General features: G+C 35.0%; 1 protein-coding gene across 1 annotated transcript in view; it reads right to left on the reverse strand.

The window, feature by feature from the left end:
• Positions 1-22,455, reverse strand: part of LOC136042506 (zinc finger protein 347-like) — a 52,706-nt gene extending 30,251 nt beyond the window's left edge. Inside the window, exons 1-4 of the mRNA XM_065727467.1 lie at positions 20,833-22,455; positions 18,892-19,056; positions 14,191-14,355; positions 8,394-9,817 (exon numbers count right to left, since the gene is read on the reverse strand). Coding sequence (XP_065583539.1) covers positions 8,394-9,817; positions 14,191-14,355; positions 18,892-19,056; positions 20,833-20,878 — 1,800 coding nt within the window. The 5' untranslated portion in view covers positions 20,879-22,455. The remainder of the gene's footprint in view (positions 1-8,393; positions 9,818-14,190; positions 14,356-18,891; positions 19,057-20,832) is intronic.
• Between the last annotated feature and the right edge of the window lie 892 nt (positions 22,456-23,347).

Here is a 23,347-nt window from a genome sequence, read left to right on the forward strand (position 1 = left end):
GTTATTACACTATTCCCTTATCCAATGGTATTCATTCGACATTACGTTGGTCCTCTGTATTAAGTCTTGCCTCTAAGTAAATTAAATCCCGTTTTACTGTTTTCCTTCGAAGCACAAAGAGTGTATGATAGAAATATGTTTACTCTGATACATGACAATATCTTTTCTGGATTTAACGTCTATCTAAAAAAAATTGCCTATTTAGCCAACATCCCCGTTCTAGCCCTACAACTTTCCTGCATGTTATCAAAATACATCTTCATTAGCTGAATGTCACTTCGACTTTCTCAACCAAAGAACGGATTCAGGTGAGAAACCCTTTGAATGCGATGAATGTAAAAAATGCTTTTCTGAACGGGGCTATTTGAACAGGCATCAAAGGGCTCATATCGGTGAGAAACCGGTGTTTTAGTTCAATACTCCCCTCAACATTCTTGAAAAACTCACCTGAATGCTAGTCCTTCTACAATTATATGATGGCTATAGTCAGAGTGTGCTAACATATTTGATCACCATTCGACCAATAAGACCATTCTTTAAAACTGTTTGGTACAATGTTCCCGAACACTAGATCAGCGAAGAAAAAATATATAAATCAGGAGGATCAAAGTTTAACTGAATAGATATTTTCCCATTAGATCATTTAATTGAATACCATTCAGCTAACAGTTTTCGGCTATTATTTCTTCAGTTTTGACTTTCCAGATCTGAATATTAAGCGTATTAGCGACAGCATGTCAATTTCAAAGAAATAAAAATTACCTTAAACATTTTTTCCAAGAAAGCATTCAATAAAGGAAAATAAAGTAGTAACATAATCTTAAAGGAGCAAAAATTAACCAAATACAAAGGAGTTAAGCTTCAGACACAGTTTACTACGATTTATTAATATAAAACTTCACCGATATTTCTTGAAAAGGCCAAAATGCTCTTAGCGCTATAAAATACAGTATTTTTGGTACAAAATGAATCTAAAATTAAAAGTTTGGTTTTCTTGCAAAGGGAAAATTCCTTTTTAACTATAGAAAAGGGACAAAAGGAAAGCTCCAACTTTGTAGCCTGGCTTCAACTTTCACTGTATACGAAGTACTTCTGATACGATTCCTGTGCCTTAGCCATGAAGGGAGAAAATGAAACAGAAGACTCAGCCGTAATCCATAAAAAAAAATAGTTCGAAAAGGAGGTAAATCAGTTAACCAGTAAGAAAAATACTCTTTTTTTCAGACTCTATTTTTTAGTAATAATTCAGAATTTTTTAAAAGAAGGTATTATTATTCTAAGAACATATTTTGATGCGGTCTTGGAATGGTCACGTATCTTAAAAATACACAGTACTGATTTAAAAATCATTTCAGCTTCAAAAAGATACAACTTGACAAAATAGCTTTAGCCAGTCCTTCTGACGTCAAGCATTAGCCAAAACTATTTTTCACCCTATGATAGAGCTATACAGCTTTTTAATTCATCAAGCAAACCTTGGTTCCAACTTCACTTAGACACTAATACATTTCAGGCCTTTTCCACTTTCTCCTAAATTTTGTGATATAAGAAAAAAAAAAGATCCAAAGCAAACTGTTGCTCTGGTAACACAATTAAAAAAATAATTCGAAACATGTTCCGTTCTGCTTTCTAAAAGAGTGATTGGTACAAGACTCAGCAGCACTTGGCTTTCTTTTTTTCCAAAAAAAAGATGGAAAGCTAATAATTTTTTTTATTTATTGTCTAAAGATGTTAAAACACTTAAAAAAGAATAAAATACATCAGTTAACTATATTCCCTCATAAATATTGAGCTCAAATTATTAGGGAAATACACAAAACGAATTCAAATCACTTTGGCTTTTATGGTATTATTTTTTATAAGCATTGTAAGGTAGTATTATTGTTAATCTATCTAATGCTTTTGGATTCGCCTGCCTAAATATTTGATAAGGAATCGGCTCTATAAATTATTACTAGCTGTGGGAAATTTCTAGTAAATAAAATATCAATGGTGTCATGGGCTTACATGGGGAATTTTTAAGTTCTTAAATCAGCAAGGAGGGGGGGGGGCAACCTCAATTTTATGTTTCTAAATCTAAGATCAAATTTATTTTAGAGTTATTTCTTTCGTAGAGAAGGCTAACACTCTTAACACTATAATTGGTAGAAGAGTAGCACTGCCTAGGAAAAGGGTGGTATGACTTCAATATAATGGTACAATTTTTCCTCAGGCCACTTCCCAGAGGTGATTGTGTCAAAATCCTAGAAGGAACTCACTTAGTAGAAAACAGACTTGTAGGATCCTTTTAAATGTCAAAGTAACTAGAGAGGAACCCACCCCAACACGACTCTCAAAAATATCCTTCCGCGACTCCCAAAAATATTCAAATAAAATTTTTAAATTGCCATTTTGTTCAAAATAATCGAAAGAGCCTGTAGCTATACCTCCACGGTCGTCAAAATCCTTTAAAGCCTCAGAGACGGAGCTGTAGACTATGCAAAATGCCCATTGTTTTTATATTACTATGTAACATATGATGCAATGGTACTAAGGAAAAACCTTAAGGAAGGTTTCCTTTAAGGAAGGAAAAGGGAATGTTTAAGGGATAGCATTCCCTAGTCCTAAACAGAAAGAAACTATGTGAATGCACGGGATTTACCTATAACGTAAGAAAAAAGATAAGACACTATTTCTGAAAAATTATTAGTACAAGCCCAGACGGATCACATTCACAGCTTACAATCAAAAGGCACACATACATACAAAAAAAAATATAAAATATAAAAACTCGCAGAATTAAAAACGAATAAATTGAATAATAAAAAAAAACAAGGACAATTTGATCTTGTGACTAAAACTTACAAAACACACTTTAGTAAAAAAAAAACTAAAACGCAAGGAAATAGCCCACGAAAAAACTAGAACGGAATTAAGGAAAAGCTCACGGGGAGCATTTACGGGAAAGCATTCCGTAGTCCTAAACGGAAAGAAACTATGTGAATGCACAGGATTTACCTATAAAGCAAGAAATAAAATAAGATTCTACTTCTTATAAATTACTATTACAAGCCCAGGTGGGCCAAATTCACAACTTATAGTCAAAAAGCACATATATATATATATATATATATATATATATATATATATATATATATATATATATATATATATATATATATATATATATATATATATATAAAAAGAAGCAAATGTAAGTCAGAAAAAAATATATCAAAATTTCAAAAAGGTTATAAAATGTGAAAACTCGCAGAATTAAAAAGCGATAAACTAACTATAAAAAAAAACAACAAAAAAACGAAAACACAAGGACAATTTAATCTTGCGACTAAAAGCTACAAAACATAATTTAGTAAAAAAAAACCAAACAGAAGCTACAAATGGGAATATATAATTTAAGGTAAAAAGGGAGGACTCATTTATTTAATATTATTTCTTATACTCGGTATAAAAGTTCTTCTATATCTTTGAGCGGACAATTTCATTGGGGGTCAAAAGGATGATTTTTGTTGAAACAGACCGAGGGAGGCAAGGTCGAAGGGAGAAAAATTGACTAGGGAAAAGGGAATTTTTCGGGAGGTTATGGAAGACGTTGTTGGCAAAATGCAAAGAAAATTTTGTTCTCCTTTCGTTTAGGATGACTTGATTGGCTTTCCGACAAAAAGAGATATAAAAGACTTTACCTTCATTGAAAATAATGATTGAGCACTTTCTGAAGACTGCCTCCATCCTATCAGACAATCAATTGGAAATATCCGGATGCCAAGCCAGACAGGTATAGTCAAGGATTGGGCGTAAAAATGAAAGGTAAACTCTCAACTAATAGGATTTAGGACAATTTTTAATTTGTTAAGGAGAGAAAGCGTGGTATTTACGAGTTTTAAAATATGGTTAATATGATAATCCCATTTTAAGTCACTTGAGATGGTAACACTCGGTCATTTCATAGAAGTAACTGACATTTCAGGTACGGCTTAGGATATTAAGTTTAGATCTAGGGCAGAAGGGCGTATTCTGAATTATCAGAAAGGCGTATCTGCAATATTTCACGAACGGCTGACGGTATAGAGTTGAAACTTCCAGGGAACGTTGAGGAGGGTAGAAAAGTAATTCAAAAGACACCATTTTCAAACAAATTGTCAAAAGGGCGTACTTTCAGTACTGAAGAACGGCCAAGGTTACCATGTTAAAACTGTCATGGAGTGTTGAGAAGAATGCTAAAAAAATTCAATGAAAAACCTGCATCCAGGTTGTTAAAAGGGGGTATTTTCAGTGTCACTAGATTAGTAGGATATCAAGTAGAAAGTTTCAGGAAATACTAAGAGGGATATTCATGTGTCTCAACAGATACTGTCAAAAGGGATATTTTCCACATCTTAGGAACGGTATTATGTTAAAACTTTCAGGAGATACTGATATAAATCTAAGAACACCATATACATCCAAGTTGTGAAAAGGTAGGATCCATAATACATAACATGTATCAGGAAGGGTATCAAATACATGCATCAATTACATAAGTACTTAATTTACAGCTTAAATTAGGTAAGAAATTTCAGATGATATTATAGGACAAGCTGTTAAACTAAATCACAAGATACAAAGTGCAAAGGGTCAATCTGCAAATACTCAAAAATAGCTAATGACAATATGTTAAAATTTTTCACAGCATGTTAAATGGGATACTGAACTAAATTAAAAAGCCCTAAATGCATTTAGATTAGCTCGGTTGTATCTCAGGAATGGCTTAGAGCATGGAGCTGAAGATTATAGAGAAAGTTGAGGTGAATGCCAAAGTAAATCAAAAGAAAATATGTGCATCCAGTTTGTCAAAAGGCACACCTGGAATATTTCAGGAACAGCCGATGTCATTGGGTTGAAATTTTTAGGGGATAGCGACATCACCAAAAGGCATCAGGTGTATCCAGGTTTTGAAAGGGTATATCTACGAATTTCTAGAAACGGCTAAGCGATATAAAGTGAAATTTTTCAGGGAACAGATAATAACATTAAGTTACAAAATAAAATGAATGTTGAGGGTGATTTTTAACAAAATGAAAAGGCACTACGTGCATCCTGGTTGTCAAAAGCGCACCATCAACATGTTAAAAACGGCTAAAAGTATTAATTTGAAACTTTTAGAAAGCTGTGGGGGATATTGAACCACATTCAGACACTGTATGTATCTTTGTTGCTATATGAGTGCAATTGTAATATCTCAAAAAAGGCTAAAGATATCAAATTTAAACTTCCACGGATGGCTGAGGAGACTTTTAGCTAAATTGAAAGACACTATGTGCTTCCATTAAAGTTAAACATCTGATATCTTAGGATCGTCTAAGATATTGAGTTTAACCTTCCAGGGAAAACTGGGTAGTTAAAGTTAAAGCTAAGTTAGGTCATAGGACACTATGTGCATCCAGAATGTCCAAAGGGCGTGTTTGCAATCTCTAAGGTTTGGCGAAAAATTACATTTATGGCGCAAGGAACCCAGTTGAAACTTTATTTGACTTCAAATAATGCCCAAGCACAAGAAACATGGTAGGTACCACCACAATGGACGTCCTCGCTTTTACTAAATAAACAAACAAAACAATTTTTTCAACTGAAAGTAATGAGTCACATTAAAAATTAAAACGAACATAAATTGTTACGTAAACGAGGGGTATCGCTCCCTAGTCAATACATTTCTCTTTACGCAAAAGTTTTTAGTCCTTTCAAAAGAGCTATTTATTCTAATTATACAGCCTTTGTGATTCACGGGCCATTCTAAAAGAATTGGAATAAAATTTGAGCTTTAGCGTCAAGAGCGAGGCATAGACTTGCGGCGAATTCTCTCACATACATTATAATTTCTGTTTGTTATAAATTTTAATCTTAATCCATTATTTAATTTCTGATCGTTTTTTGAATAATGCTGGGAAATCTGGCACCCCCTTCATAGAGATGTCCCTTTCGCCATGCAAACCTACTTCATGGAAAAATCCTCCCACGTCCTTTCCCCACCACCACCAGAAAAAATCCCCTCTAAAAACGTCTGCATAATTAATAATAACCAATATTTTATGCAAGCCGCGCTCAGATTTCATAGCTTACAACCCTTCCCCCGAAAACTGTGGTGGATTAAGCCGTCTTCAAAGTCATATTTATTAGATTTTTCAACTATGGTGAACAAAATACCTATGTTAAATTTTGATAGGGGACTACGGGGAAAAAAATAGCGTGGGAGGGGGGAAATTGCCCTCAAATTCCTTTGGTCACTTAAAAAGGGCACTAGAACTTTTAATTTCCGATCGAATGAGCCCTCTAGCGATATTCTAGAAAACAGTGGGTTGATACGATCACTCCTGGAAACAAAAACAATAACAAATAAACACTCATCCGTGATCTTTCTTCAGGCAAAAAAATCCACATTTTTAAAGACAGGAGCTTGAAACCTCTACAGAAAGTTTCTCCGACACAGTGAATCTAATGGTGCGATTTTCATTAGTGTTTATAAATTTTAGGGGTGTATTTCTCCCCTTTTATCTCAGGCTCGTAACTTTTGATGTGTAAACTAAACTTGACGAAACTAATATATTTGATATTAGCATATAAACCCGATCCTTCTGATAAATTTCTTGGTATCAAAATTCCGTTCTTTAGAGTTTCAGTTACTTTTAAGCCGGGTCGCTCCTTACTTACATTTCGTTACCACGAACTGTTCGAATAAAACCTGTATTACCCATTAACTTCCTTATTTGGGCCTTTGTTTAAATGAAGGGTATTCTAAGATTAATACCCCCCTCCCCCTTTTCTATATTTATCTTCTATATTTATCTAAGGCCTAATTGAAATTTAGACAATTTAGATATTATAATCTTTTTAATACCGTACCTCTTTTAGGCATCTACCCTCCCCCATCTGCATTATGACCCACCGCAATTCATTCATAATAGGTGAAAGAACTAAATAAAAATGAACAGGCATCTGTGTCCTCTCGGTTCAGAAAACTGTGACATTCCACATTTTTGTGTGGGAGGAGCTTCAAACCTCTAAAGAAGGGTTTTTAAATATTCTGAATCTAATGGTATTATTTTCATTAAGACCAACTCACTCTTTTGGGTGGTCTCTGCCTTTTTTCTATTATCAAGTAATTTTTTTTTTGGGTTGTTGCTTTTGATGGTTAAAATTGAATTTAATCAATTTTATGCATTTGGAATAGACAGTACATTGGAATAAGACAGCGCAATAGAGCTATCTAAGTAAAAAGCGCGGATGGCACCATGTATTATTTATTTATTTTTGACCAGGGCACTTCGTATCGAAGGAGTTGTCGAAGAAACTTTGAATAGAGGACATTCGATTGGAAATTGAGAGGACATTCGATTGGAAATTGAAAGGGCTAGTGCCATATTTCAATAGTCGAAAGTGATTGGAGGGCAACAAAACCCACCATTTCCCCAAGCACATCCAATCAACTTTTCTAGCCCCCCCCCCCCCCCAAGTCCTTAAGCGCGAAAGTGACAAGTTATTCCCGAGGGAAAATAAGGTTTTTATGGAAAATGGTCGTATAGACTCCGGAAGGGGCTCATTTAATTGGAAATCAGATGTTTAGCTCCCTTTTTGAGAGTCAAACTGATCGGGGGCACACCCCCTCCCCCTACGTTTTATTTTCTACAAATTCATCCAACAAAAATTTTGAGATAGCCAATTGTTCAAAATTAGTCCAAAAATCATATATTAAGGTCTTTAGGGTGAAAAAAATCCCCCAGAGTCAGGGGATAAGGGTTGTAAGTTATGCCCAAGCGGCGTATAAGATTTTTATGGAAGGGGTGATTGTGTGAACATTAGAAGACGCACATTTGATTTGAAATGTATAGTTATAGTTCCCTTTTAAAAGTCAAACATGATAGAGAGCAGCTAGTCCCCCTTCCTCTAGTCAGTGGGCAAAGGTTGTAAGTTATGCCCAGCACATATAAGGTTTTATGGAACGGGTAGTTGCATAAACTTTGGATCGAATGGAGCTCATTTGACTGGAAGTTTTAGTGTCTTTTTAAGAGTCAAAAGTGAAAGAAAGGAAATCAATCCCCCCCCCCTCCTCAAGCCTGTAATTCCGCAAATAAATCCGACCGAAATTTCAAGAGAGCTAATTTGTTCAGCATTGCTGAAAGGTCTAGTATTAGGGATGTCAACCTCCCCACAGGACAAAGGCTATAAGTAAGGCAATTAGTTCGTTGTTTAAGCATAGTATATGTTATTGAGAAAGGTATACATGTTTGAACTTCGCTTTTCAAAAAGACGAAGGGTATTCAGGTGAGCCTTTCAAGAATGTTGAGGGGAGTATTGAACTAAAACACCGGTTTCTCACCGATATGAGCCCTTTGATGCCTGTTCAAATAGCCCCGTTAAGAAAAGTATTTTTTACATTCATCGCATTCAAACGGTTTCTCACCTGAATCCGTTCTTTGGTGCCTATCCAAATGTGATGAATAAGAAAAGGTTTTGTGACAAACATTACACATAAATGGTTTTTCACGCGTATGCATTCCTTGGTGCGTTTTCAAATGTGCAGGTTGAGAAAAGGTCTTGTCACATATGTCACATTTAAACGGTTTGTCACCGGTATGAACTCTTTGATGTGTGTTCAAACTTGCAGGTTGAGAAAAAGTCTTGTCACATACATCGCATTTAAACGGTTTGTCACCGGTATGAATTCTTTGATGTGTGTTCAAATTTGCAGCGCGAGAAAACGTCTTGTCACATACATCGCATTTAAACGGTTCCTCACCTGAATGCACTCTTTGGTGTTTGTACAAATTTGAAGACTGAGCAAAGGTCTTGTTACAAACATCGCATTTAAACGGTTTCTCACCAGTATGAATTCTTTGGTGTTGGTTCAAACTTGCAGGTTGAGAAAAAGTCTTGTCACATACATCACATTTAAATGGTTTCTCACCAGTATGAATTCTTTGGTGTTGGTTCAAACTTGCAGGTTGAGAAAAAGTCTTGTCACATACATCGCATTTAAACGGTTTGTCACCGGTATGAATTCTTTGATGAGTGTTCAAACTTGCACCGAGAGAAAACGTCTTGTTACAAACATCGCATTTAAACGGTTTCTCACCTGAATGCACTCTTTGGTGATGGTTCAAATTTGAAGAATGAGCAAAGGTCTTGTTACAAACATCGCATTTAAACGGTTTCTCACCAGTATGAATTCTTTGGTGTTGGTTCAAACTTGCAGGTTGAGAAAAAGTCTTGTCACATACATCGCATTTAAACGGTTTGTCACCGGTATGAACTCTTTGATGTCCGTTCAAACTTGCAGGTTGAGAAAAAGTCTTGTTACAAACATTACACTTAAATGGTTTTTCACCCGTATGCATTCCTTGGTGTGTTTTCAAATGTGAAGGTTGAGAAAAGGTCTTGTCACATACATCGCATTTAAACGGTTTCTCACCTGAATGCACTCTTTGGTGTTGGTTCAAATTGCCCTGTTTAGAAAAACTTTTTTTACATACATCGCATTTAAAAGGCTTTTCTCCTGAATGTACCCTTTGATGCTGTTTCCAATGCAGCTTTTGAGAAAATAGTTTGTCACATATCTCACACTTAAATGATTTTTTCTCTTTATGAGTTCTTTGATATCTTTCCAATTTTCTATTCTTGTCACTTTGCATGCAACTTTTCAAACCAGTTTTCTGATTTCCTAAGCTTTTTCCTTCAGATTCCAATGCACATTCGTTTGAGAAACCACTCATAGATGTATTCTTTGAAAAAAATAGTGACGTAATTCCCTGCAAGTGCATTCCAGACACGTGTGATGAAAAGTGACCTAAAATATAAAAGTCTATAGAGTAAAAAAACGAATAAAACAAAAAATCAACAACTAAAAAAATACAAAAAAACGCACCTTTCAATATGTTTCAAAAGTCTACACAGAAAACAAACCCAAATAAAACAAAATTATACCTCAATAAACCGAAAACAAAAAATTAATCTTTCAATGTGTTTTAGAAGTCTACAGATAAAACAGTATATCTTTCGATATGTTTTGACAATTAATTTTATTTTCGATTCCTCTTCTCTCCCTCGTGGTGATACTAATATCAGCTTTTAAAATTAATTATTCTGATGCAATGAAAAATGCTGATGACTGCTAAGAAAAAGCTTAAACTTGGCTTCTGGAACGTCAGAACCATGTCCCAACACTCTAAGACAGAACTAGTCATAAAGCAGATGATTCAATATAAAATTAATATCCTAGCTCTTTTTGAAGTAGGACGGAAGGGTATGGGCAAAAAACATACTTTACGGGTGCTGACGAGTTAGAAGAATCGTTCTCCTCCAAGGGCACAAAGACATTCCCATTTTTGGCCTCATCAAAAACTTTGCCACCCACGGAACATTAGTCTCTCCTAAGGTAAAATTCTGTAAAGGTCCTCGAAAGGGACCTAGCTATTCTGTTTATCCTCTTTTCATACCAAGGACCAAACACCAGCAAAACTAAATAAGACCAAAACCAAAAAGCACCAGAACCGTAAAGACAAGGATAAAAGCTAAAGTGCCAAGGTTTGCTGCGAAGTTCGCTCAACTACAAAGGTATACTTTCAGGGCATGATGAGAGGGATGTTCAACTGATAAAGAGACAATATTTACATACAACAAAACTGTACAAAAATTGTTTGAGATTCAAAAAATATTATTTATTATGTTTATCAACAAAAATTCCATTACTTTTGTTCTACTGAAAACTAAATAAATCTAAATAATTTCAATAATTTGCTGCACTTGACACACAAATCAAAATTTCAAATAAAAATTAGACTTTTTTTTGACCAGTTTGGATTCCAGTCGAAATTAGCTGGAAATCCAATTTAGTTTTTAAATTGTACTGCCACTCATATCTTCGCCAATACTTCTAATACTCCAACTGCTACTTTTTAGGCTATTTTGGTACTAAGATGGTATAAAGGTATTATGGTGAGTTTTAAAGAATATTGAGAAAAAATTTGAACTAAATCAAAACATACTACTTGCATGCAAGCTGTCAAAGGGGCCTATCAGTAATGTCATAAGTGTACGTGTAGGGTAATAAATTGAAACTTGTTGGATATTTTGAGGGGGAGGTTTGACTTACTCAAGAACACTAAGTGCATACTACAACTGCTTTTACTGCTACTACTACTAGTGCTATTGCTGATGCTATTATTGCTATTAAAATAAAAAAAACTTGTTTTTTAACTGAAAGTAAGGAGCGACATAAAAACTTAAAACGAACGGAAATTACTCCGTATATGAAATGGGTTTTCCCCTCCGCAAACCCTCGCTCTTTACGCTGAAGTTTTCAATTGTTTTAAAAATTAGAATTGTGGCAAAGAGTCAAACTTTAGCGTAAAGAGCGAGGGATTGCAGAGGGGAAAATCCATTTCATATACGGAATAATATATGTTCGTTTTAAGTTTTAATGTCGCTCCGTACTTTCAGTTAAAAAAACGACTTTTTTTATTTAATTTCTCAACGTTTTTGAATTAATGCATGTTTGATTTTGGCTCTCCGCACATAAATTATTAAAATGAAATTTGCATACTAATACTTTTTTTGGTAAATGGCTTTCTCTTAATTTTGATCAGACGATTTTGAGAAATAAGGGGTGGGGAAGGAGGCTTAGTTGCCCTCCAATTTTTCGGTTACTTAAAAAGGTAACTAGAACTTTTAATTTTTAACGAACGTTTTTATTAGTAAGAAATATACGTAACTAAAGAATTAACTTACGTAACAAACTTTTGTATTATTATATTTTTATTATGTATATGAGGGGATTTGTCCCCCCGTTAATACCTCGCTCTTTGTACTAAATCTTAAGTTTTGTCCCAATTCTTTAAGAATGACCCCTGAATCAGAAAGGCCGTAGAATAAGTAGTTGAAATTACTAAAAATATTTAGCATAAAGAGCGATGTATTTATCTCCTCCTAAATACCTCGCTCTTTTTTTAGAACCCCTCATATGCTTAATAATCTCTGTTCGTTTTAAGTTTTAATGCTACTCCTTACTTTCAATTGAAAAAACTTTTTCATGTTTATTTTTTCATTGTTTTTTTTTATAGTAATGCTAGGAAATCCTGCGCCCTTTTCATTGAGTTTTTCTTCCCCCATGACATATTCCTCCAAGGAAAGATCCTCCCTCATAGCCCCCTCCCCTCAACACAACCCCCCAAACCAAAAGAATCCCCCTGAAAACGTCTATACACTAACCAATAACCATTACTGTATGTAAACACTGGTCAAAGTTTGTAACTTGCAGCCCATCCCCCAGGGACTGTGGGGAAATAAGTCATCCCCAAAGACATGGTTATTAGGGTTTTCGACTATGCGGAACAAAATGGCTATCTCAAAATTTTGATCCGTTGACTTTGGGATAAAATGAGCGTGGGAGGGGCCTAGGCGCCCTCCAATTTTTTAAGGTAACTTAAAAAGGGCACTAGACTTTTCATTTCCATTAGATCGAGCCCTCTTGCGACATTCTAGGACAACTTGGTCGATACGATGACCCCTGGGAAAAAGAACAAAAAAACAAACAAATAAACACGCACCCGTGATGTGTCTTCTGACAAAAAATACGAAATTCCACATTTTTGTAGATAGGAGCTTGAAATTTTATGCTATAGGGTTCTCTTATACGCTGAATGCGATGGTGTGAATTTCGTTAAGATTCTATGACTTTTAGGGTGTGTTTCCCCCTATTTTCCAAAATAAGGTAAATTTTCTCAGGCTCGTAGCTTTTGATGACAAAGACTAAATTTGATGAAACTTATATATTTAAAATCACTATGAAAATACAATTCTTTTGATGTATCTTTTAGCATCAAAATTCCAATTTTTAGAGTTTCGTTTACTATTGAGCCGGGTCGCTCCTTACTACAGTTTGTTACCACAAACTGTTTTATTACTAATAGCAACACTTCTACTACAATTGTCAACATCTCCTGATCTCGTACATGGCCTCCTTGTACCACCTCCCCCTTTCAGGAGCCCAGTATATGTTTGAAAGTTAGATCTCTTAATTGTATATGCATATAACGTAATGATGCTCCCTTGTTGTAATTATATTTATCATTAGGAAAAGTATACTAAACTGCAATTTAAAGAATTTTTTTCAAAAAAGAAGCCATACAAAGAGGTGAAACAAAATAACTGGAAAGGCCAAAAACAACATATTTCTTCAGCATCTCTTCTCCATCCAAAAGAGCGAAAAATTCTGTCCAAGAACTGAACCTAAATCAATTCTTTGTTCAATGATTTCAGTTAGAATGATTTTTTGAATCGTGTACTATCATATTAAAAAATTTACAAGCTGTACCTCAACAATCCTCGTCGTTTTATCATTATAGTTCTGTGTTTTATCAGATCATTATAGTATGTTTTATCATAGATATCTCAAAATTTCTATCGGATTTTCTCGAGGGAAAAGTGGTAGGGAAAGGGGCTTAGTTGTCCTCCAATCTTTTTAGGTCAATTAAAAATGGCATTAGAACTTTTAATTTCCATTTGAATGAGGCCACTCACAATATTCTATGACCATTAGATCGATAAAATCACCCCTGGGAAAAGAAAAACAAACAAAAAAATAAACAAATAAACACGCATCTGTGATCTTTCTTCTGGTAAAAAATACAAATTTCACATTTATCAGATAGAACTCCTCACCTACAGGTGAAGAACCCTCAACAACAGGGTTCCTGATACGATGAATCTGATGGTGAGATTTTGATTAGGATTCTATGACTTTTTGAGGGTGTATCTCCATTTCTTTTTTTAATTATTGAAACAATTTTCAGGCTCGTAACCTTTAATGGGAAAGACTAAACTTAATGAAACTTATATATTTGTAACCAGCAAAAAATCGGATTCTTTTGATGTATCTATTGACATCGAAATTCCGTTTTAAGAGTTTCGCTTACAATTGAGCCGGGTCGCTCCTTACCCTTCGTTATCATATACTGTTTGATAACAAAACTTAACAAACCACTGTCAGGTGAAAATTAAAAAATTTTCAAGAAAGACTACAAAATAGTTAAGCAAAAATCTGAGCATTGACTTAAGATAAAACAAAAGTTCCATCTTAAGATTAAGTCCCTTTGTCCTATCTTTGTCCAAAATATTATCCAATACATTTCAATCACCAAAAACACAATGTTTTAGATGTACCTTCATTGTTAGAACATTTGGATTCCTGGGTGTCGTATTCAAATTTACATGGTCCTGAAATGCCAGATATATTAAGCGAAGGAACATCTTCAGGTTTTGGTGACAAAAGATAGTTTGAATAATGAAAGGGCTTCTCGCTGTCACGTGGTAAATCATCTTCAACTTCTAAAACAAAATTTAAATTAAACAGACAAAGAAAAAATTAAAAGTAAAGCTTAGTAAGTAAATCTGAAAAATCTGATTTTTTATTTTTAGTTACGTGTAAAAATGTAAATATAAAGATATTATATGAATACATAAAATTAGCAGATATGCAGGGTTTTTTTAACAAATTGTTTTTAAAACTCTACTTTTTATAAAGCAAAAGAAAACCAGGAACATTAAACGAAATTCACTAACATAGAAAAAAAAGTAAAGCCTGAAATTATAGAGGGAAAAGTAATCTGATGGCAAATAGCAATCCCCCCCCCCACGAACCTTCTTTTTTCCAAATTTGTCCGATAAAATTTTTGACATAATAATGGTTTCAAAAATAGACCCATGATAAAATATTAAAAACTACAGGGTTTACACAGCCTCCTCCCTGGAACCTGGGGGCATGAGTTTAAGGTCTTCGAAAGGTTTATACTGCGAAATGAACTAAGTTGTGGATAAATATGTTTAACTACTAATTCTTCGTAGCTCTTTCGAAAATATGGCGCATAGACCATCCGTCGAAATTGTTTTTAATTATTCGATTCTAAATTGCTACCAGCAGTTATAACTTTCAGTTTTGGGAGTTCTGCTGCGGTCTCTTCTTGTAAATATGTTTCGTTCAAGTCAAGTAAATGTTTTGAAATTCGTGGTATTCCAAGCATTTTGTATCTTTCCTTTAGCTATTCCCGGTGCTTCTGCACAGTACCAAGCCAAGCCAAGCCAACCAAGCCAATGCCTCTTTTATTTCAATTCTTTACCATCTTCCAAAAAACACTTCTGTAAAGTAACTATACCACGTTGTTCTTTAATGGCCTTTCTCGTCTTTCAAAATCTTTGACCATAATTTAAAAATTTGACGGAGCACTCCTATTTTCATAATATGTTGAAACATTCACTTGTGATGTCAGTAAGACAAGTTGAAACGCTGACCGTATTTATGCCCGTCTATTCAAACTAATTATAAAACAGTGCAGGAGTTTCTAATATAAAACTGATGGTAAAAACTTCTAGTGGAGACAAATAAAATGATAAAAATATCGTTTTTAAATTAATTAGAAGAAAATTAACAGTAAATTTGTTCCTTTCAAAATCCTCTTCAAGTATGTGTTAAAATTATTAAAATTCTATGTACCATTTTCACAGAAAAGCTGAAATAGAATTTGCACAAAAAAAACAATTTAGAAAACCAAGACAAGAAAAATTTTAAAAATAGCAAACTAAGATTATGTTGCTGAGTAAGGGAAATTGATAGAAACCAAAATGGATACCTTAATTCGGCTAGACGGCTATTCTTAATTCGGCTATTCTCTAGACAATTCAATCCTGGTGAAAATTTACCCAGGCAATTACCCTTAACAACTCCACGCGTAAAATTGGGACGGAAATGAGAAAGCAAGAAATAAAAAAAAATTGTATAGATATTCAAGCGAATTCCCCCAGAGTTTAATTTTCTTTAACAAGTTCAACCCGTGGAAACTTGCCTCCCACTGAAAATGTCCCCGTGAATAAAAAAACAGCAGGAAATTCGTCTTTTCATCCTAAAATGTATGTATGCCTACCAATAATAAATACTATGGGTAAATAATGGGCAATTTTTATAGCTTGAACACCTTTCAAATGAGGCTGTATTATGTTACATCCAAAGGCATATTTACTAGATCTTTCAACTATATGAATAAAATGGCCATCTATAAATTTTTATCGGACAATTTTGGGGGAAAAGGGGTAGGGAGGGGGACTAATTACTCTCCAATCTATTTGGTCACTTAAAAAAGGGCACTAGAACGTTTTATTTCCGTTTAAATAAGCCCTTTCACGATATTCTAGGACAACTGGGTCAAACCTGGAAGGACACCTGGAAAAAGAAAAAAAAACAACAAACAAATAAACAAGCATCCATAATCTTTCTTCTGCCAAAAAATATAAATTCCACATTTTTGCAGATAGAAACTTCAAACCTCAACATTGAGGTTCTCTGATATGCTAACTCTAATGGTGCGATTTTCATTAAGATTCTATAACAATTAGGGGGTGTTTCACCCATTTTTCGAAAATACGGAAAATTTTCTTGCATTTATTTTGATGTACCTATTGGTATCAAAATTCTGTCGTTAGAGTTTCGGTTACTTTTGAGCTACGTCAATCCTTACCTACGGTTCGTTACCAAGAACTGTTTAATATTGAAACCTACCAAACCACTTTCAAGTAAAAATTTAACAATAGCCAAGAGCTCATATGGTATGAGCTCTAACAAAATTCTAAGAATCAATAAATTGATTCAAAAGGAAAATCAGAGGCTTAATGCCGGTCAGGATTTAAAATAAGAGCCCTGAGTCACGATGTACTTCTAAATATCAAAATTCATGAAGATCCGATCACCCGATCGTAAGTTATAAACATCTGATTTTTTCGAATTTTTCATCTCCCTTTAGCCCCCCAGATGGTCGAATCTGGGAAAACGACTTTATCAAGTCAATTTGTGCAGCTCCCTGACACGCCTACCAATTTTCATCGTCTTGGCACGTCGAGGAGCACCAAACTCGCAAAAATCGCTGAACCCCTCCCCCCAACTCCTCCAAAGAGAGCGAATCCAGTACGGTTACGTCAATCACGTATCAAGGACATTTGCTTATTCTATCCACCAAGCTTCATACTGATTCCTCTACTCCAAGTGTTTTCCAACTCCCCCCAATGTCAAAAGATCTGGTCGGGATTTGAAATAAGAGCTTTGAGACATGAATTCCTTCTAAATATAAAATTTCATTAAGATCCGATCACCTGATCGTAAGATAAAAATATCCCAATTTTCACGTTTTCCAAGAATTCCGGTTTCCCCCTCCAACTCCCCCCAATATCCCAGGATCAGGTCAGAATTTAAAATTAGAGCTTTAAAGCACAAGATCCTTCTAAATATCAAATTTCATTAAGATCTGGCCACCTTTTAGTAAGTTAAAAATACCTCAATTTTCAAAATTACCCCCCCCCCTCCACCAACTCCGTCAAAGACAGCAAATCCGTTCCGGTTATATCAGTCACGTATCTTAGACGGGTTTTTATTCTTCCCATCCAGTTTCATCCTGATCTCTCCGCTTTAAGTTTTTTCTAAGATTTCCGGTCCACCCCCAACTCCCCCCCCCAATGATGCTGGATCCGGTTGAGATTTAAGATAAGAGATCTGAGTTATGAGGTTCTTCTAAATATGAAGTTTCATGAAGATCCGATCACTCCTTCGAAAGTTAAAAATACGTCATTTTTTTCTAATTTATCAGTATTAACCCCCCCCCCCCAATAGAGTAGATCCGTTCCAATTATGTAAATCACGAATCTAAGACTTCTGCTTATTTTTTCCACCAATTTTTATCCCGATCCCTCCAATCTAAGCGTTTTCCATGATTTTAGGTTACCCCACCCCAAACTCCCCCCAATGTCACCAGATCCGGTCAGAATTTAAAATAAGAGCTTTGGGACACGATATCCTTCTAAATATCAAATTTCATTAAGATCAGATCACCCGTTAGTAAGTTAAAAATACCTCATTTTTTTCTAATTTTTCAGAATTACCCCCCCCCCCCCCCGAAGAGAGCGGATCCGTTCCGGTTATGTCAATTATGTATCTAGAGCTTGTGCTTATTTTTCCCAAAAAGTTTCATCCCGATCCCTCCACTCTATGTGTTTTCCAAGAATTTAGGTTTCCCCCTCCTAAGCTCCCTCCCCCCTCAATCTCACCAGATCCGGTCGGTATTTAAAACAAGAGCTCTGAGACACGATATACTTCTAAAAATCAAATTTCATTGAGATCCAATTACCCATTCATGAGTTAAAAATTCGTCATTTTTTTCTAATTTTTCAGAATTAACCCCCCCCCCCCCCCGCCCCCAACAAACCCCAAAGAGAGTGGAACCGTTCCAGTTATGTCAATCATATATCTAGAACTTTTGCTCATTTTTCGAACCAAGTTTCATCCCGATCCGTCCACTCTAAGTGTTTTCCAAGATTTTAGGTTTGCCCCTCTCAACTCCCCCCCCCCCCCCCAATGTCACCAGATCTGGTCAGGATTTAAAAGAAAAGCTCTGAGGCACGATATCCTTCCAAATATCAAATTTCATTCAGATCTGATCAACCGTTCGTAAGTTAAAAATACTTCTATTTTTTCCGAATTCCCCACTCCCCTCCCCAGATGGTCAAATCGGGAAAACGACTATTTATAATTTAATCTGGTCCGGTCCCTGATACGCCTGCCACATTTCATCGACCTAGCTTACCTGGGAGTGCCTTAAGTAGTAAAACCAGGACCAACAGACCGACAGATTTGCGATTGCTATATGTCACTTGGTTAATACCAAGTGCCATAAAAATAATCATGAGAGACTGCAAAAACACCTACACATTGGATTAAGATACAAAAAAAGTTCCATCTTAATATGAATTCCTTTAGTCCTATTTTTGTCCAATAAAATATTATCTAACATATAAAAAAAAAAAACAACAACAATATTTCCAATGTACCTTCATTGTTAGAACGTTTGGATTCCTGGGTGTCGTATTCAAATTTACATGGTCCTGATATGCTAGGTAAATTGAACAAAGGAACATCTTCATGTTTTGGTGACAAAAGATGATTCGGAAAATGAAAGAGCTTCTCGCTGTCAACTGGTAAAACATCTTCAACTTCTAAAACAAAATTTTAAATAAACAGACACGCGTAAAAATGTAAATATACAGACATTATATGTATACATAAAATCACATGTATATGCTGTTTTTTAAAAATCGTTTTAAAAATCTACTTAATATAAAGCAAAAGAAAACAGAAACCTGAAATATATAACACAATTCTCATAACTACAAGTTCCTGGATAAGTGTTGCTGGACTAAATTGACCAAAAATCATATGACAAAACTCCCGGGATCACACAGCCCCCCCCCCCACCCCAGATCCTGGTGACAAGTAATTTAGGTTATGCCTCCGAGGCATATTAGGTTTTTATGTAAGGGATGATAGTAAACCCTTCAGAGGGGGCTCACTCGACAGTAGATCGGAATTTCTAGTTCCCTTTTTGAGAGTCAAAATTAACCTGATGGCAACTAGCCCCCTCTCCTTCCCTAATAGGGCATCTTTTCCCCAAATACATCCGATAAAATTTTTGGGATTTTTATTATATCCAAAATTGACTAAAAATCAAATAGTAAAAATTTCAGGGTTTAAATAGCCCCCCAGAACCCGGGGGTACATAGGTTTTTATGGAAGGAATGATCATATGATCATATGTTCGTCGAGGGCTTATTCTATTGGAAATTGAAATTTTTATTTCTCTTTTTGAGAATCAAAAGGGACCAAAGGGTAACAAGCCATCCTGGCTTCTTTACCTCAAATCAATCCAATTAAATTTTTGAGATAGCTATTTTGTTAAAATAAGTCAAAACATCGGTCAAAAAACTTCAGGGTCAACACAAAAACCCGGAGCCCTGGGGCAAGTATTGTATGTTATGTTCAGGGGAAATATTAGGTTCTTCTGTGCGGATTTTGAAAATATTTGAAAAGATGAGATAAGCCAAACCCACACCACCACTAAAAAACTTGTGAGCGATATTTTATTCCAAAACTAAAGAGAGCTGACACCTGGACTTCTCTGCATGGCCAACCCTCTCCCCCCCCCAAAAAAAAACAAAATTTATAAACGATACTATATTCCAACAATTATGGCAACTTACCCCTTGCCCTGCAAGACCGAACACCCCCCCCCCCTCTCTCCTAAAAAAAACAACTTATAAAAATATTTAATTCCAAATTTTTAATCACATTTAATTTCCTCCCACTTATGGGAGGACACCCGTCCTCCCCCAAAAATATTATCAATGATAAGCTATGGAAACTGCCCCTGGCTTCCCCCTTCCTCTCTAGTCAACTTGTTCAGATCAACAGAATGAAAAAAAAATTATAGTATTTTAAAGCTAAACAATCACAAAAAATGGACAATTAAAAGTGAAAAAAATGCGAATTAATCGAGATTTTCTACATTATTTTCCAATATATAAAATACAAAATACAGTCTCCCAAAGTTTAGTAGCTGAATTCAAATAACTTTATTCATCCATTACATGTATTATGATTAGATATTCCCATCTGAATACCCATAACTACCTCTGCTTTAGCGAAAATATTTAATTCATCATACCTTCACACAGAAAGAATCACAGAAAATTTCTCTACCAGATGATTAATTGTCTCACCAAAGTTAAAAATTAACGCTAATAAATTGAATTTAAATGGGTTTTTACGTCACAACGAAGCCATTTTTATCACCATTAAGCTCTTACTTGTTAGATTAAGAGCCCTTTTTTTTCTAGGACCACATAATAAGCAAGGAGGAAAAAAGGAATAATTATTTTGTAGAACAAAGTAGGTTTTCTTTTATTCTGACACAAAAAAGCAAGTGTACAACTTACCATTCTTAATGAAAGAATCCTCAGAAACTGTGATGGGATCAGCCATTTTCAGAATTTGTGGCAAGTCTATGAAAAATCTTGGAACGGAATTAATGCAAATTATGAGAATTAGAGTACTATCATCAAAACTTGGATACAATTGGATACAACAAGGAGAGTCCTAAAATGCAAAAGACATTACGATTGGTGTCTAATAATGACTTTTAACAACAGCAGAAACCCCAGCAGAAGAGACTTGATTCCTTGAGCAGTCAAAGACTTTACAAATTTGATTATTATTTTCTTTACGGGTGCAAAATCTAAAACTGTCTTTTTGATGTAATTAAATTTAAAGTGTAGTTCTAGATTTAAGTTACAATAAAATTTCACGGCAAAAACAGCAAAATATAGCTATCAGCTTATTCTGTTAGCTGTTTTCTATTACTAAATTTTCCAATCCGAAAACTTGAAAAAGTTTGGTTGTATTCCTGAAATGAAAGTTTTATTCATGGTTTTAAGGCTTTCAACACTACAAAGTGTAGGCCTATTATGTATATGTCACTATGTTTTTTCAGGAGGGTATATCTAGTTGTTCTCAATTTTAGGCCTTGAAAAAAGTAGAAATAGATATAAAATGAGATACAAAAAAGACAGTATCTATTAGCATTCAATTTATCAATTGAAAAATTAAGTAATTACCTTCTAAAGCAATTTAAAATTCAAATCTGAATTCCATTGTAAGCAAATATTTATGTAGAGCATGTAGAAACTTAAGCCAAAGAAACGTATTTTTTCAAACCTAAATTTTGGATAAAAAATTTCAACGACCAGACTGGCTAATCATGACAAAATCATATTTTGCATCCTAAGCGAGTATGTAATAGTGCTGTACCTGGGAAGCGATTAGCTTCAAAAAATGCTTTGTATAAATTGAAAAATCGAGTTACCATTTGTACTTTTGTTCAGTTACCCTTTCCCTGTTACATATTTTATGTAACAAGGTCTTCATATGTTAGTTCATGTGTTTTTTTTTAAGGAATAATTTTTTTTAATTACCTTTGGATTTTTATTAGTAATTTTTATTTTATTATCGTGCACTAACGACGGTCAAGCGGAGGTCTTGACCCAAACGTTCAACCAGCTCGATCAAAATACCCAGAATGTTGCTCCATCACTCAGAGAACATTCAATTTGATTGAAGACGTCAAAAATGCCATCTGACCAACAGACGAGGGTCCAGTTGTGGTTTCATACACAGCAGGTACTTCGATTTCAAGTTATGTCACGAAATCTTTTGCCTTCTCGAAGGTAATACTAATGAAGGGTCTGAATAAAGGTCAGTAAGTTACCTTCTTATTCCCTGAATCAGGGTGCCCAATTAAGAAACAACCAAGTCAATGGCCTGGAGCTACTGAGACAGCTCTGGCACTAACACAATTGCTGCTATGCAGTGCAATTGGAAGATAACAAGGCAAGATCCTATTTTCTTCTGGAGCCTAGGTGCCTCTACCCAGGCTTTGCTGTCGGCTCCCTCGTTTAAAGAAAACAATACAGCTAAAATAGATTCTAATAAAATAGATTTTCGCATTTCTTTATCTCAGATTGGAACTTATTTTTTTTTCTTAAAAGGCTATAAAAAAGACACTAGGTATACATGTAACAAACAATTTGGTTGTGTCATGTTATAATTTTTGTAAATCTCAAAAGAGATTTTAGACAGTCTACAGAACCCCCAGGAACTGGCCTACTCTTCCAATGAAAACGTATGAAAAATATAATTGTTTTTTTCATTAGAGGCTTCACTGCTCCATCATAGATGATGATTTGCTGCTAGTCCTGGTAATTACCTCATGTTCCAGCACTGGGGTATTTCTTGTGCCTTCTCTTGAATGCATTGAGGGGAGGATTTTCTGGGATTATCTCTGCTGGGATATTATTCCATGTGGCTACTGATCGCCAGGCTAAACTTGTTTTCAGATATTCTTGGAGGGGAGTACCATGCACAAGGTCATCCTGATGATCTGTACTTCAGTGAGTTGATTACAAGGGCTTTGCTCTACATGGAATGAGCACTTATTTTTATAACAGGATAGTAACAGGTAACAAAAGAAACATATGTCCTGTTTTGTAAAACAGGGTTTAATCAGTTGTTCTGATTTTCGCCACAAAATATACACTAGCCAGATTCCTGCATTTTTAATAAAGTTTACCCCATTTCTTAGTTGTCAGTAAAATTTACATCAAAGGCAATGCTATAGTGTTGCCTATAGTAAAGGCCATATGGCTCCAATGTTTTTTTGTTTTTTCCAGTGGTGCTTCATATAGGAGGGGTCATCATATTAACTTGAAAGGGACCTCATTCAATTGGATATTGGAATTTATAGTGTCCTTTATAAGAGTCAAAAGTGACTGGAGGGCAACTAGCCCCCCCGCCCCCGCCCTTTTCCCAAATAAACATCAGATAAAAATTTTGAGACAGCCATTTTGTTAAAAGTACATCAAGGGTCAGACTACAAAATTTCTTGTGTCAAGACAA

The sequence above is a fragment of the Artemia franciscana genome, unplaced genomic scaffold (assembly GCF_032884065.1).
Source record: "Artemia franciscana unplaced genomic scaffold, ASM3288406v1 Scaffold_1393, whole genome shotgun sequence".
NCBI classification, from domain to species: Eukaryota; Metazoa; Arthropoda; class Branchiopoda; order Anostraca; family Artemiidae; genus Artemia; species Artemia franciscana.